The following is a 12,993-nucleotide window of genomic DNA, read 5'->3' as shown; positions in this document are numbered from 1 at the left end:
GTAGGCACATCCCCCATCCCTTTAGTCTCAGCCCCTGGGAACCCACCCTGTCCCCTATCATCTCTTTTCAGATGGCCTCCTCAGACAGCCACAGAAGGTCTGTGGGCAGGACCTGGGCAGAGTGGGATGGGTTAGGATCAGATGGGGTGAAGGTCTGAGGCCAGGTCCTTAACTACCATCACTGGACATTTGGTTCCACCTAGTGGCCTCTGACATTCCAACCATTCTCACAGAGACCAGCACAAGGGAGTGCCCTTTCAGGCATTCAGTGTTTATTAAGCACCTACTATGTGTGAGGCAAAATGTGAGGTTTGATGGAGGCATATCCATGAGCATAAAGAGGCTGGGCACGGTAGCTCACACCTGCAATCCCACCACTTTGGGAGGCTGAGGTGGGTGGATTGCTTGAGCCCAGGAGTTCTAGACCAGCCTGGGTGATACAGGCAGACCCTATCTCTACCAAAAAAAAAAAAAAAAAAAAAAAAAAAAAAAAAAAAAGGCTGGGCATGGTGGCATGTGCCTGTGGGCTCAGCTACTTAGGAGGCTGAGGTGGGAGGATCAGTTGAGCCCAGGAGGAGTTGAGGCTGCAGTGAGCCTAGATCCTGCCACTGCACTCCAATCTGGGCAACAGAGCGAGACCCTGTCTCTAAAATAAAATAAAATAAAATAAAATAAAATAAAATAAGAAGCAGAAGTTCAGGCAGGGTGTGTGCACCTGTAGTCCTAGCTACTCTGGAGGCTGAGGTGGAAGGATTGCTTGATCCCAGGAGTTCAAGTCTGCAGTGAGTATGATCATGTCACTGTGCTCTAGCCTGGGCAATAGAGCAGGACTCTGTCTCTGAATTTTTTTGTTGTTGTTGTTAAAGAGCAGAGAACTAACATTTATTCTGCTCACATGTACCAGCCCTGGGCTTGGGTGCATACTGTGTTGGCACGTGCCTGTGGAGCACTGAGGATCCCATAGCAGAGACAGGACTGCCGAGTGCCTGGCCTGGTCACTTGGCTTCTCTGGACTTCAGTTTCCACTCCTGAAAAATAAGAAGGTTGGTGTAGATTATCTCTAGCATCTCTTCCTATGTTAGAATTCTGTGAAGTCACACAAAGGAGTGGTTAAGAGTTTCAGCTTTGGGCTGGGTGAGGTGGCTCACGCCTGTAATCCCAGAACTTTGGGAGGGTGAGGCGAGTAAATCACTCGAGCTCAGGAGTTTGAGATCAGCCTGGGCAACATGGCAAAAAGCTTGTCTCTACTAAAAATACAAAAATTAGTCAGGTGTGGTGGTGCACACCTATGGTCCCAGCTACTCGGGAGGCTGAGGTGGGAGGATTGTTTGAGCCTGGGAGGCTGAGGTTGCCGTGAGCCAAGATCATGCCACTGCACTCCAGCCTGGGCGAAAGAGCCAGACCCTGTCTCAAAAAAAAAAAAGAGTTTCAGCTTTGGAGTTGGACAAACCTACATTTGGATCCCAGCTGTCATTCACTAGCTGTGTGTTCTTAGGAAAGTTGCCTTACCTTTCAGAGTCTAGGGTAATAATATAAAGATTAAGTGATAATTACAGCAAGCACTTAGCACAGAGTGTGGCACTTGGTGAGTGGTGATGCTGCAGATGATGGATGATTCTAGTTACCCAAATCCCCAAATAGCCACACCTTTCCTCTCCTCTCCTCTACACTCCCCTCCCCTCCCCTCCCCCACCTTCCTTTCCTTTCCTTTTTCTTTTTTGACGGAATCTTCCTCTGTCACCCAGGCTGGAATACATTGGCCACAATTTCAGCTCACTGCAACCTCCGCCTCCTGGGTTCAAGTGGTTCTCCTGCCTCAGCCTCCTGAGTAGCTGAGATTACAGGTGCCTGCCACCACGCCTGGCTAATTTTTTTTGTATTTTTAGTAGAGAAGGGGTTTTGCCATGTTGGTCAGGCTGGTCTTGAACTCCTGACCTTGTGATCTGCCCACCTCGGCCTCCCAATGTGCTGGGATTACATGCATGAGCCACTGCATCTGGCCCTTTTTTTTTTTTTTTTTGAGACAGAGTCTTGCTCTGTTGCCCAGGCAGGAATGCAGTTGCATGATCTCAGATCACTACAACCTCTGCCTCCTGGGTTCAAGTGATTCTGATGCCCTAGCCTCCTGAGTAGCTGGGATTACAGGTGTGCACTGCCATGTCAGTCCAATTTTTGTATTTTTAGTAGAGATGGGGTTTCACCACGTTGGCTGGGCTGGTGAAGGTGGTAGGTTTCAATGACAGCAGCATAATGCCATGGGAGTTGGGAGGAGGGAATGATCTGACTCACTCTGGGGCAGGTCTTCAGGTTAGTTCTCCAGTGGATTCTCCTGGGCATCGTGTGGTCCGTCCTCAGAACTGTGCCTCCCTAATGTGGCTGGGTGGATTCACTATCCACCCCATGCTTGGGCTCTGCCTCGACCTCTCCCTCCCATGCACAGCCAAAGCCCCTCAAAGCTGCTGGTTTTCCTTGACTCTGGGCTTCTCTCCATCACCCACTGCCTCCCAACAGATCCCCCGGTCTCTGCATCCTCCTGTTCCAGATTGCTAGGACCCCAGCTGCCCATCAGGGACCCCTCTAAAATAACTTAGTTGAGTCATTGTTTGTCTACTTAACAACCTGTGATATTCTCCATCGCTTATGAGATAAAATCTAAACTCCTTGGCTTGGCATACAAAGTCCTTTACAGTCCAGTTCCTCCTCTGCTGATATTTCCAGGCTCTTTGTCCCAAGTGCACATGCTCTCTCCCCACCTCCCTTGCACTCCAGTCCCCTTGACAGACTTGCTCTTTTGCAGGAACATCACCCAATTCCACATCACCCCACCTTTGTGTGTGCTGTGTCTTCTGCCCGGAGCACCCTCCCTTCCCGTAGTCTGTCAGGCAAGCTCACAGCCATTTCTCGGGATCCATTCAAACGTCACCTTGCTTGGGAGGCCTTCCAGATATCCCCCAGATTTTCTTGGGTTCCCTCAGCATCATGACTTTTGCCTTTCATAGCATCTATCACGCTGAACTTACACATTTACTTCCTTCTCTGGACCGAAAGCTCATTGGTGGTAGAAATCCTTTACATTTTTGTATTCTGAGTGTCTGGAACACAGCATGTAGTCAGTAAAGACGTGTTATTGCAAATGTCCACACATCTTGTGTCTGGCTCAGAATATGGTGTTTTAGGCCGGGTGCAGTGGCTCACATTTGTAATCCCAGCACTTTGGGAGGCCGAGGCAGGCGGATCACCTAAGGTCAGGAGTTTGAGACCAGCCTGGACAACACGGTGAAACCCTGTCTCTACTAAAAATACAAAAATTAGCCAGGTATGGTGGCGTGCACTACAGTAACTGTAATCCCAGTTACTCAGGAGGCTGAGGCAGGAAAATCACTTGAACCCAGGAGGTGGAGGCTGCAGTGAGCCGAGATCGCACCATTGCGCTCTAGCCTGGGCAACCAAAAAAAAAAAACTAGAAATCTCTGGAGTCAGATCTGGGTTGTGGGCCTTGCTCTGCCTTGTATCAACTATGTGGCAAGTGACTGACCTCTACAAACCTCAGATTTGTGATCTGAGATTAATCGAGGGTTAATTGAGAAACCAGCTGGGTGCTAGCACCTAGTAAGTGTTCAATAAGTGACAGTGATGGTTATTGCTGAGTTTTGAATGGAGGAGCTGCCTTAAAATCAGGAGACCTGCGCCCCAGTTCCCATTCTGCCCCACCTCCCTATGTCACCCTAGGCAGGCCACATTTCCTCCCTAGTTTCAGGGACCTGAAGCAGGTGCCCTCTTAGGGCCCCACAGCCTGACATGCTGTAGGGCCTGAGAAGCAGCGTCGTGGAGGACGAGATGTGTGAGGGCAGCACAGAGTGCTGTGTGTCCAGCAGAGGGCCCTGCCCGGCCTGTGGCCGGAGGCTGGGAGGGAGGGCAGGCGAGTGATGCCAGACGCCTGACTGGAGGCGGATCCAGCCGGCCAGCTGCCTCTCTGGAGCCCAGCTCTTGGGCCCCCTGCACTCACCTGCTCTTCCTGGGCTGGCTGTCTCCTGCATCCAGCTATGCGGTGGCTGTGGCCCCTGGCTGTCTCTCTTGCTGTGATTTTGGCTGTGGGGCTAAGCAGGGTCTCTGGGGGTGCCCCCCTGCACCTGGGCAGGCACAGAGCTGAGACCCAGGAGCAGCAGAGCCGATCCAAGAGGGGCACCGAGGATGAGGAGGCCAAGGGCGTGCAGCAGTATGTGCCTGAGGAGTGGGCGGAGTACCCCCGGCCCATTCACCCTGCTGGCCTGCAGCCCACCAAGCCCTTGGTGGCCACCAGCCCTAACCCCGACAAGGATGGGGGCACCCCAGACAGCGGGCAGGAACTGAGGGGCAATCTGACGGGGGCACCGGGGCAGAGGCTGCAGATCCAGAACCCCCTGTATCCGGTGACCGAGAGCTCCTACAGTGCCTATGCCATCATGCTTCTGGCGCTGGTGGTGTTTGCGGTGGGCATCGTGGGCAACCTGTCGGTCATGTGCATCGTGTGGCACAGCTACTATCTGAAGAGCGCCTGGAACTCCATCCTTGCCAGCCTGGCCCTCTGGGATTTTCTGGTCCTCTTTTTCTGCCTCCCTATTGTCATCTTCAACGAGATCACCAAGCAGAGGCTACTGGGTGACGTTTCTTGTCGGGCCGTGCCCTTCATGGAGGTGAGTGTGTGTTCTGTTTGAGCTCAGCTGGGAGGCTGCAATCCAGGGAAGGGGTTCAAAGTCTCCATCAGGTCCTTGGAAATGGAATTTGTGGGTGTGCAAAACCTGAGTCTTGGAGCTCTGACTTGCTTCTTCTTTACCTTGGAGAAGGAGACAAATACGGTATTGGTTTCTGGTTGCTCTCAAGAGAAGTAGGCAGGCCAGGGGGATAGGCGGGTGTGTGGGGCCCCTGGGTTCCAGCCCCAGCCTGATCTTCTGCTTCGGGAGCAATCTCAAGGCGGGTTTCTGCCACTTTCACCAGACCCTAAGCTGCCCTCTCCCTTCCTCAGCCCTTCTCCCCTGTCCCACCCAAGATCCCTCTGTCCTTTGTTGCGACTCCTCTTCTTTCCTCTGTACCCCCTGCCGCTGCCCTGCTCCCACAGCTCCCTTCGCTGCTCCTCCGTCTCCTGCCTCCCGAAGGAGTGCCTGAAGGGAGAGCCCAATTTCCTTCACACCCCTCCGGATCAAGTCAGCGTCCACTCCACGAGAATACAAGCACCAGAAGCAAAAGACCGCTCCGTTCTTCCCTCCCTGCTGGGATTCTCATTGTTATCGTTATCATTTCCACCAGCAACTTCCTAGATCCTCTCTGAAAGGGATACCTGGTTCTGGGCACTGGAGCTAATAGGGGGCTCTAGTCTCAGCTCTGCCACTGACATACCAGGCGTCACTGGGCAGGTTGCATTACCTCTCCAATTTCTTTATCTCCCAACCAGGGCGGGTAGACCAGATGGTCCTTCCAGCTGGCCTGTTTCACAGTTCTAAAGTATATCACTATGCCCTCACTTCTGGGAGCGTCTACGATAAGTCTATGGGTGTCAAAGGATATGTAGAGCATAGAGAGACAACTTAAAACACTGCAGAAACATACTGATGTGTGCATTTATGCAAGACACAGCAAGGCCACCCTCTCTCTGTAAGACAAAATAAGCGAACAGTCTTTCAAATTTTGGCTCCGTGGAGTGTAATGGAGTGACTGTGGCCTCCCTGTGAAGCTGCTGTTCCTTCGTGAATGATGCTGCATGACAAGGGGGACTTGCCTGGCCGGAGAAGGGCTCAGGATCAGGCATACGGACACAGGTCCTATTCCAAGGTCTGTCCCCACCTCACCATGTAACAATGATGATGTCACAGTCGGACAGACTCCCTGAATCTCAGCAGTGGGTACAGTCCTTTCCTGTCCTTCCCAACCCAGGGAGATGGACTAACAGTGGTACAAATGTACTCCACCCTGAAAGAAGACCCTGTGCTCAGCACAGTGGCTCATGCTTGTAATCCCAGCACTTTGGGAGGCCAAAGCAGGCAGATCACTTGAGGTCAGGAGTTCAAGACCAGCCTGGCCAACATGGTGAAAACCCCGTCTCTACTAAAAATAAAAAATTAGCCGGGTATGGTGGCACGCGCCTGTAGTCCCAGGTACTCAAGAGGCTGAGGCAGGAGAATCGCTTGAACTTGGCAGGCAGAGGTTGCAGTGAGCCAAGATTGCGCAGCCTGGGTGACAGAGTGAGATTCTGTCTCAAAAAAAAAAAAAAAAAAAAAAGACCCTGCAACTGGAGAGAGCCTTTGCATCTCAGTTATCATCTTGTGCTCACAACCCAGGTGAGCTGTGCATGCTTAGACACAGGACTCTGAAATTGAGCAGACTAGATTAGAAACTGGGCTTTTCCCATCACTAGCTGTGTGATTTGGTAAATTACTTTAACTACCTAAATCTCAATTTCCTCACTGGTAAATTGGGGATAATAATAATAATAGCTATCTGGGTGAATTTTTCAGGGATTAAATGGGTGATGTCTATACAGTGCTTAGAATTAAAATCAATTGATGATGGTTTTTATTTGGGCATGGTATAGAGGAGAAGGGGGAAAGGGCAGACACATACGACCTCTTGCTTGCATGTGGCTGGTAGGTCAATGAACACCTGGCCCTACCTGACTATGGGTCCTGACATATGTAATGTCCTCCTGGGCCAGCCCCTCCACACCTCCTGGAGGATAGAGATGATCCACAGGCTGGTAGAGAGTCTTCCTTCTAGGCTGGGTGGTGGGACAGGAGGAGGGAGAGAACACTCTTTCTTTTTTTGAGACAGAGTCTCACTCTGTCACCCACAACACCCTTCTTCTTTATTTGAGATGGAGTCTCATTCTGTCACCCAGAGTGGAATGCCGTGGTGTAATCTCAGCTCATTGCAACCTCCGCCTCCAGGTTCAAACAATCCTCCCACCTCAGCCTCCCGAGTAGCTGGTACCACAGGTGTGCGGTACCACGCCCGGCTAATTTTTGTATTTTTGGTAAAGACAGGGTTTCACCATATTGCCCAGGCTGATCTCCAACCCCTGAGCTCAAGCAATCTGCCTGCCTTGGTCTCCCAAAGTACTGGGATTACAGGCGTGATCCACCGTGCCCGGCAACACCCTTTTATAGGGAGGATCTCAGGATGGTGCTGAGGAGGGAGCAGGAGAGGGCAGCTTGGAATAAAACTTGAGATATTTTTGAGATGTAAAATAGAAGGGCAGGGCCGGGCACGGTGGCTCACCCCTGTAATCCCAGCACTTTGGGAGGCCGAGGTGGGCGGATCACGAGGTCAGGAGATCGAGACCAACCTGGCCAACATGGTGAAACCCCATCTCTACTAAAAGTATAAAAATTAGCTGGGTATGGTGGCGCACGTCTGTAATCCCAGCTACTCGGGAGGCTGAGGCAGGAGAATCACTTGAACCCAGGAGGTGGAGGTTGCAGTGAGAAGTGATTGCGCCACTGCACTCCAGCCTGGGCGACAGAGTGAGACTCTCGGGAAAAAAAAAAAAAAAAAAAAAAAAGGAGAGAGAATGGCGTTTCTACCCAAGCCTGAAGGCTGTGCCTCCGCAGGCCTGGGCTCCCCTGCCAAGAGAGGGGGTTGGGGTTCCCACAGAGAACACTTGGTGGCCGTGCTAAAAGTCGGGGATTGTGTTCCCCCAGCCAGAAGAGGGAAGAATTTGGACAGGAGGGGGATCTGAGCACAATCCCTGAGTGTGGCCAAGCAGCGTCTGATGGTGCGGGAGGGTCCCCTCTTCCTTCCTGCTCTTTGGCACTCTCCTCCCCTGCCGCTCGGGCTGCTTCCTCTTGGCTCACAGGGTGGTTTTCCATGCGCTTGATGAATAGAGTGCGGGCATGGTGGGCACAGGCTGCTCGGAGGGGGGCCACTTCCCCACACAGCCAGGCCCTGGGCTTCTCTGGACAGGGCCAGGAGCAGGACCGTGTGTGTGTGTGTGTGTGTGTGTGTGTGTGTGTGTGCACGCACGCACATGTAAGCCATGTTCCCCGAGACCATTCATCCCAGGCATGCAGATAATGGGGTGTGGGAAGTGGAAGGACCTGCAAAGATCCAGAACTTCTATGTCTTTATCTTGGTTCTTCCTTGGAGATGATTTTCCGAAGTCTGTCAGAGAGCATCAGGGTCTAGGGGAGCCAGGCCACTCATCCCCCAGCCTGAGAGGCAAAGAACAAGGGGGAAGGAGGCAGGTGTGTGTGTAAACCTCAGCTCTGCCATTCATCAGCAGTGTGATCCTGTGCAAGTCACTGTTCCTGCCTGAGCTTGAGCTTTTTCAACGGTAAGGTGGTTGATTGGGAATGTGATAACACGTAAAGTGCCTGACCCATAGGAAATGCTCATTAAATGGAGTTGTTACCATTATTATAATTCCTTCCTTCCTTCCTTCCTTCCTTCTTTTCACAGGGTTTCACTCTGTCACCCAGGCTGGAGTGCAGTGTGGTGATCTTGGCTCACCAAGCCTCCTAGGCTCAAGCCATCCTCCTACCTCAGTAGGAGGGACCACAGGCGTGCCTGTGTAGTTGGGACCACAGGCGTGCCTCACCACAACAGGCTATTTTTTTGTATTTTTAGTAGAGGCGGGGTTCCATCATGTTGCCCAGGCTGGCCTTGAACTCCTGGGCTCAAGTGATCTGCCTGCCTTGGCCTCTCAAAGTGCTGGGATTACAGGTGTGAGCCACCGCGCCTGGCCCATTACTATAATTTCTATGCTTATCACTCAATTCATGGTCTAACTGAGCCAGAAGCCAGATGTCCTTCCTTGTCCCCATAGGTTTTGACCAAGTGCTTCTCTCTTCCCTCACATCCTGCCCACAGGTCTCCTCTCTGGGAGTCACAACTTTCAGCCTCTGTGCCCTGGGCATTGACCGCTTCCACGTGGCCACCAGCACCCTGCCCAAGGTGAGGCCCATCGAGCGGTGCCAATCCATCCTGGCCAAGCTGGCTGTCATCTGGGTGGGCTCCATGACGCTGGCTGTGCCTGAGCTCCTGCTGTGGCAGCTGGCACAGGAGCCCACCCCCACCATGGGCACCCTGGACTCGTGCATCATGAAACCCTCAGCCAGCCTGCCCGAGTCCCTATACTCACTGGTGATGACCTACCAGAACGCCCGCATGTGGTGGTACTTTGGCTGCTACTTCTGCCTGCCCATCCTCTTCACGGTCACCTGCCAGCTGGTGACGTGGCGGGTGCGAGGCCCTCCGGGGAGGAAGTCAGAATGCAGGGCCAGCAAGCACGAGCAGTGTGAGAGCCAGCTCAATAGCACCGTGGTGGGCCTGACCGTGGTCTACGCCTTCTGCACCCTCCCAGAGAACGTCTGCAACATCGTGGTGGCCTACCTCTCCACCGAGCTGACCCGCCAGACCCTGGACCTCCTGGGCCTCATCAACCAGTTCTCTACTTTCTTCAAGGGCGCCATCACCCCGGTGCTGCTCCTATGCATCTGCAGGCCGCTGGGCCAGGCCTTCCTGGACTGCTGCTGCTGCTGCTGCTGCGAGGAGTGCGGCGGGGCTTCGGAGGCTTCCGCTGCCAATGGGTCGGACAACAAGCTCAAGACCGAGGTGTCCTCTTCCATCTACTTCCACAAGCCCAGGGAGTCACCCCCACTCCTGCCCCTGGGCACACCTTGCTGAGGCCCCAGTAGGGGTAGGGAGGGAGGGAGGGGCCGCCACCCCCGCCGGTGTCTGCTGTTCTTTCCCCATAGGTCTTGCTTTGCTGCCTGTCTCGCTGTCCAGAGATGGACTTGGTTCCTCTTGTCAAGGTTTGGGAATGTCAAAGCCCCCTCCCCACACAGGGCCTTTCCTGTCCCTTGTGGGGCCTTCCAACCCTGTCCTTTCCACTGGTGGGCGGTGATGCTTCTAGGTCCTTAGAACTGCCCAGAAACTCTGAGTCCCAGCAGCTGGGAGCCAAAACTTTGCCTGCCATCCCTTGATTCCTGTCTCTCTTCTCTCTCTCTGCCTTGGAACCTGACCATACTTTAGTTGTGCCCTTCCCAGGCATCACCTTTCTACCACCAACCTGGGGCCCCATCTTGGAATGGGGGGGGCTCCTTGGGGCCAGCCCAGTGTGGCTCACCACACTCTTCTTCTTTTTTTTTTTTTTTTTTTTTTTTGAGATGGAGTCTTGCTCTGTTGCCCAGGATGGAGTGCATTTGCCTGATGTCAGCTCCCTGCAACCTCCGCCTCCTGGGTTCAAGCGATTCTCCTGCCTCAGCCTCCCAAGTAGCTGGGATTACAGGTGTGCACCACCACATCTGGCTAATTTTCGTATTTGTAGACGAGACGGGGTTTCACCATGTTGGCCAGGCTGGTGTTGAACTCCTGACCTCAAGTGATCTGCCTGCCTCGGCCTCCCAAAGTGCTGGGATTACAGGTGTGAGCCGCCACGTCCGGCCTCAGTATACTTTTCTCTGGACCGGATCTGTCCCAGTCCTGGACGCCTCCTCCTACTGGTGCCTTCTTTTCTCCCAGAGGATTTCTCTCTCCTTCCTCCTCCTTTCTTTGGGATCCCCAGGTTGCCCTGTCCCAACCTCCTTGTTAGGTGCTTTCCCATAGGAGGCCCTTCTTGAGAAACAATAAACTAGGTAGAACTACCCCTATGCCCATCCACTTTCTTGTGCCACATTCTGGCAGGGCCCAGATGCACCTGGGCCTTCCTGGCCTGGCAGTGCCTAGGAGAATTTCTCCTGACCTGGCCTGGCCTGTGGCTGATGTTCAGAACAGCCTTGTGGCCCTGGCGACTCCAAGGGTTTTATGGCTTTTGAGGGACAGAGAGGATGGAGGGCTTGGGGAGCCGGAGGACCTAAGTCCTCATCCTGGCTTAAACCCCATGCTCCTTGGGAAGTCAAAAGCCTGGAAAATATCTCCTCTGGAGCCTTCATCTCTGCTATGTCCTCTCTCCACAAAGCCCCCCTTGGAGGGAGTCCAGTGGTCTTTCCTCTGTGAGCCCCAGGGCTTCCCAGCCTTTGTCACTCTGAGAGCTGCTCTTGTTCAGTTTCTTAGAACGGACTGTTTTGCCTGTAGATGGCCCAGCTGCCTGCCCTGGCCTGCCCCCACCCAGCCCCCAGTGCACCACTCTTCCCGCCAGAGCTCCCACTGCCCCTGGCAGACCCTTCACGCAGCTCCTCCTGTGGGGTCTTGCCCTTGAAGGCCCACTTCCCCCAGCCCCACCTCTGGGCCCTTCCAGAGGGCACCCTTAGCCTTGTGGGTCCCTGGGAAGCTGGCACAGCATCAACCAGAAGTGATGCCTCAGCCAGGCCACCAATCGCTCCCTGCCTGGGAGCTCAGCTTTCCTCGGAACCACCACCCCGTCTGAAGCTCTGTCCTGGGTCCCACCGGACTTCTGCCTGCCAGGCCTACCTAGAGCATCCATATGGGGCCTCAGGAAGGGTCCCAGGGCCCAGGGATGGGCAAGGGGCAGGGGTTCCGAGCGCCCGGGGCTCCATTCTCCTCTGTCCACCCACCCACACCCGTTGGCCTCAGCCTGCCCTGTACCCAAGCTTCCCTCCCCCTCTCCTGGGGATCTTAACGGCCTTGTTCTGTCTCCCTGGCACCCACCCCCAGGGCGGGTGATGCCGCCAAGAGAGAGGGAGGCTGTTGCTAGGTGATGGCGCCACCATGCACACACCCTTTGTGCTGAGGAGTGACACCCACCCATTTCTCAGCAGACCTGTTGCCACGGTGACTGAAGCCCCCAGCTCTGTCTGTAGAAACTTCAGATGGGTGGGGGAGCAGGTTGGAGTGGGGACCAAAGGCAGGCCTGTCGTGCTGAAGCTCCTGGGGTCCGTTTCCTCTGCATTTCCCCAACTCCTTCTCCACCCCCCTGCCAGGCCCGGAGGTACCACCAGCTTCCTAAGGGATGCAGAAAGGGGCCGGGTGAACTGAGGTGAAGTCCAGGGCAGGGGAGTCAGACCCCTCAACATCCTGTTTAGGGGTCCTCCTCCACAAAGGGTGCCCTCCGCCTCTCCCTTCTGCTGGTTGGCCAGCTCAGAGATGAAGGGGGAGAGATGGTGGCTCCAAGGCTCTGCCACCGCCGCCTCCCAGGCCTGCCAACGTGAATGGCTTGCAGAATCAGTCAGCAGGCCAACGGCCTTGGGAAAGAGCCACTGTCCTCGCAGCCTGGGCCAGCTGGGGGAACAATGTAGGGTTTGTTGCTTAGGGGTCCCAGGTTTGCGGGGGGGTTGGCACATGGTGGGCGGTGGACTTGAGCTGGGATGCTCTGAGGGGGCACTGACACGCTCACCCAAGGGCAGACTTCAGACCAGCCCTCAGATCCTGACCAGGTTACAGGGCTGAGGGGAGCCTGAAATCCACTGGGTCTCCCTGCTCCACTTGGGAGTCACCTTCTCATCACCTGTCCTGGAAACTGAGTGCAATTACTTAAACTCAGTCTCGGCTTCTTCATCTGTAAAATGGGAATAATCTGTCCTTCACAGAGGATTATGGTCATTTAATGAGACAAGATACATAAAGCACTTTGCATGGTGCCCCGAACCTTTTATTCCTTCCTCTCCTTTGGGAATTCAATTCTCTAGTGTTATGCAGCAGGCTTGGCCAGGGGATTCTTAAATGCACCCAGGTCTTGGCATCAAAGGGCCCCAAACATGACAATTTACCTATACTCATGGTCTGTTCCCTGTTCAACTTTAATAGGTTGTGTGTGTTTTTTTCTTTTTTTTTTTTTTTTTTTTAAGAGCTGGGGGGTCTCACTATGTTGCCCAGGCTGGCTTTGAACTCCTGCGCTCAAGCAGTCCTCCTGCCTCAGCCTCCTGAGTAGCTGGGACTACAGGTGTGTACCACCATGCCTGGCTGAACACTTTTTTTTTTTTGAGACAGAGTTTTGCTCTGTTGCCCAGGCTGGAGTGCAGTGGCGTGATCTCGGCTCACTGCAACCTCTGCCTCATGGGTTCAAGCGATTCTCCCGCCTCAGCCTCCTTAGTAGCTGGGATTACAGGTGCCCACCACCATGCCCAG

General features: G+C 54.0%; 1 protein-coding gene across 1 annotated transcript; it reads left to right on the top strand.

Moving 5' to 3' along the window:
- The first annotated feature begins 3,954 nt into the window (after positions 1 to 3,954).
- Positions 3,955 to 12,651, top strand: GPR37L1 (G protein-coupled receptor 37 like 1). Its single transcript, XM_002809608.6, has 2 exons — positions 3,955 to 4,673; positions 8,839 to 12,651. The coding sequence occupies exons 1-2, from the start codon at positions 4,044 to 4,046 to the stop codon at positions 9,652 to 9,654; spliced, it is 1,446 nt and encodes a 481-aa protein (XP_002809654.1). The 5' UTR covers positions 3,955 to 4,043; the 3' UTR covers positions 9,655 to 12,651.
- The last annotated feature ends 342 nt before the right edge of the window (positions 12,652 to 12,993 follow it).

This window comes from Pongo abelii, chromosome 1, assembly GCF_028885655.2.
Source record: "Pongo abelii isolate AG06213 chromosome 1, NHGRI_mPonAbe1-v2.0_pri, whole genome shotgun sequence".
Lineage (NCBI taxonomy): Eukaryota > Metazoa > Chordata > Mammalia > Primates > Hominidae > Pongo > Pongo abelii.
The sequence above is the reverse complement of the archived record's forward strand: the minus strand, read 5'-3'. Positions and strand labels throughout refer to the sequence as shown.